The sequence below is a fragment of the Solanum lycopersicum genome, chromosome 12 (genome assembly GCF_036512215.1).
Source record: "Solanum lycopersicum chromosome 12, SLM_r2.1".
Taxonomy (NCBI): domain Eukaryota; kingdom Viridiplantae; phylum Streptophyta; class Magnoliopsida; order Solanales; family Solanaceae; genus Solanum; species Solanum lycopersicum.
The window spans coordinates 28,751,064-28,753,527 of NC_090811.1; the positions used below are offsets into that span (position 1 = coordinate 28,751,064).

A 2,464-nucleotide genomic window follows, 5' to 3' on the forward strand; every position below is an offset into this window, starting at 1 on the left:
AAACTTTGCAATCTTATATTGTAATGCCAAAACTGTGACATTGGCTAAGCCTGGGACAGATCCGTTAGTGTGGGAGGGTGACTACACTTCCACTCCAGTTCGTATTATCTCCTTTCTTCGTGCTAAGAGAATGGTTAGTAAGGGTTGTTTAGCTTTCTTGGCACACCTCAAGGACGATACTACCCAAGTACCTTTAATGGAGTCTGTTTCGATAGTCCGTGAGTTTCTGGATGTGTTTCCTGCAGACCTTCCTGGTATGCCACCGGAAAGGGATATTGACTTTTGCATTGATCTGGAGCCGGGTACTCGCCCCATTTCCATACCCCCTTATAGGATGGCTCCCGCTGAGTTAAGAGAGTTAAAGACCCAACTTCAAGAGTTTTTAAGCAAAGGCTTCATTAGACCAAGTACATCTCGTTGGGGTGCTCCGATTTTGTTTGTGAAGAAGAAGGATGGAAGTTCTCAGATGTGCATTGACTACAGACAACTGAATAAGGTAACTATTAAGAACAATTACCATCTTCCTCGTATCGATGATTTGTTTGATCAGTTACAAGGTGCTTGTACCTTCTAAAAAATCGATTTGAGATCTGGTTATCATCAATTGAAAATACGGGCCACGGATGTGCCCAAGACTGCTTTACGAACTAGGTATGGACATTATGAGTTCTTAGTAATGTCTTTTGGGCTTACGAATTCCCCTGCTGCTTTCATGAGTTTGATGAACAGAATTTTTAAGCCATATCTGGATCTCTTTGTCATCGTATTCATTGATGATATACTGGTATACTCAAAGAGCAAGAAAGAACATGAGGAGCACTTGAGAATTGTATTGGAAATATTGAGGGAGAAAAAGCTTTATGCCAAATTCTCCAAGAGTGAGTTTTGGCTAGATTAAGTGTCCTTCTTGGGGCATGTGGTTTCTAAGGATGGAGTGATGGTGGATCCTTCTAAGATCGAAGTAGTGAAGAGTTGGGAAAGACCTACTAATGTTACAGAGGTAAGGAGCTTTGTTGGTTTAGCTAGCTACTACCGTCGATTTGTCAAGGATTTTCTTCTGTTGCTTCCTAACTGACAAACTTGACTAAGTAGAGTGTTCCATTTGTATGGTCGGACGAGTGTGAAGAAAGCTTTCAGAAGCTCAAGACTTTGTTGGCTACTGCACCAATTCTTACCTTGCCAGTGGAAGGAAAGAATTTCATTATTTATTGTGATGCATCCTATTATGGTTTTGGTGCAGTGCTAATGCAAGAGAAGAATGTAATTGCATATGCTTCGAGGCAATTAAAGGTGCATGAACGTAATTATCCGACCCATGATTTGGAGTTGGTTGCAGTAGTGTTTGCATTAAAGCAACAGAGACATTATCTATATGGGGTTAAATGTGAAGTCTTTACGGATCATCGTAGTTTACAGTATGTCTTTACTCAGAAAGATTTGAATCTGAGACAGAGGAGGTGGATGGAACTACTGAAGGACTATGACATCACTATCTTGTATCATCGGGAAAAACTAATGTTGTGGCAGATGCTTTAAGTAGAAAGGCAGGGAGCATGGGAAGTCTAGCCCACTTGTAGGTTTCTAGACGCCCATTGGCTAGAGAGGTTCAAACTCTAGCTAATGACCTTATGAGGCTAGAAGTAAATGAGAAGGGAGGATTTTTGTCCTGTGTGGAGGCAAGATCTTCCTTTCTTGATAAGATTAAAGGAAAGCAGTTTACTGATGAGAAACTGATCCGGATCCGAGATAAGGTGTTACGAGGAGAGGCTAAAGAAGCAAAAATCGATGAGGAAGGTGTTTTGATAATTAAGGGAAGGGTATGTGTACCCAGCGTCAATGACTTGATTCGCACTATTCTTACAGAGGCTCATAGTTCAAGGTATTCTATACATCCTGGTGCAACCAAGATGTACCGTGAGCTAAAGCAACATTTTTGGTGGAGTAGGATGAAGCGGGACATTGTTGTTTTCATTAATCAATGCCCGAATTGTCAGCAGGTAAAGTATGAAAACCAGAGACCTGGAGGGACACTTCAGAGAATTCCCATTCCTGAGTAGAAGTGGGAGAGAATTGCTATGGACTTCGTGGCTGGTCTTCCAAAGACGATGGGTAAGTATGACTCTATTTGGGTGATTGTTGACAGATTAACTAAGTCTGCTCATTTCATTCCGGTCAAGGTGACTTATAATGCAGAGAAGTTAGCCAAAATTTACATCTCAGAAATTGTTCGATTGCATGGAGTCCCACTCTCTATCATATCAGATAGAGGTACGCAGTTTACTACTATGTTTTGGAAAACATTGCATGCTAAATTAGGTACTAGATTGGATCTTAGTAATGCATTTCACCCTCAGACCGATTGTCAGTCTGAGCGAACGATTCAGGTTTTGGAGGATATGCTTCGTGCATGTGTGATAGAGTTTGGTGGTCATTGGGATAACTTCTTACCCTTAGCAGAGTTCTC

At 41.3% G+C, this 2,464-nt stretch overlaps 1 protein-coding gene across 1 annotated transcript; it reads left to right on the forward strand.

Moving 5' to 3' along the window:
• Positions 1–334: 334 nt before the first annotated feature.
• Positions 335–2,057, forward strand: LOC138340293 (uncharacterized). Its single transcript, XM_069292006.1, has 3 exons — positions 335–557; positions 1,241–1,300; positions 1,864–2,057. Exons 1-3 carry the CDS (start codon positions 335–337, stop codon positions 2,055–2,057), a joined length of 477 nt encoding a protein of 158 aa, XP_069148107.1.
• The last annotated feature ends 407 nt before the right edge of the window (positions 2,058–2,464 follow it).

What these genes read in the sequence shown, in the direction of transcription:
- LOC138340293 (XM_069292006.1), top strand. Translation starts at nt 335, where the DNA reads ATGGCTCCCGCTGAGTTAAGAGAGTTAAAGACCCAACTTCAAGAGTTT. An exon ending in TTTGTTTGATCAGTTACAAG is followed by an intron (nt 558 to 1,240) that starts GTGCTTGTACCT and finishes GTTTTGGTGCAG; the next exon opens with TGCTAATGCAAGAGAAGAAT. An exon ending in GCAATTAAAGGTGCATGAAC is followed by an intron (nt 1,301 to 1,863) that starts GTAATTATCCGA and finishes CTATTCTTACAG; the next exon opens with AGGCTCATAGTTCAAGGTAT.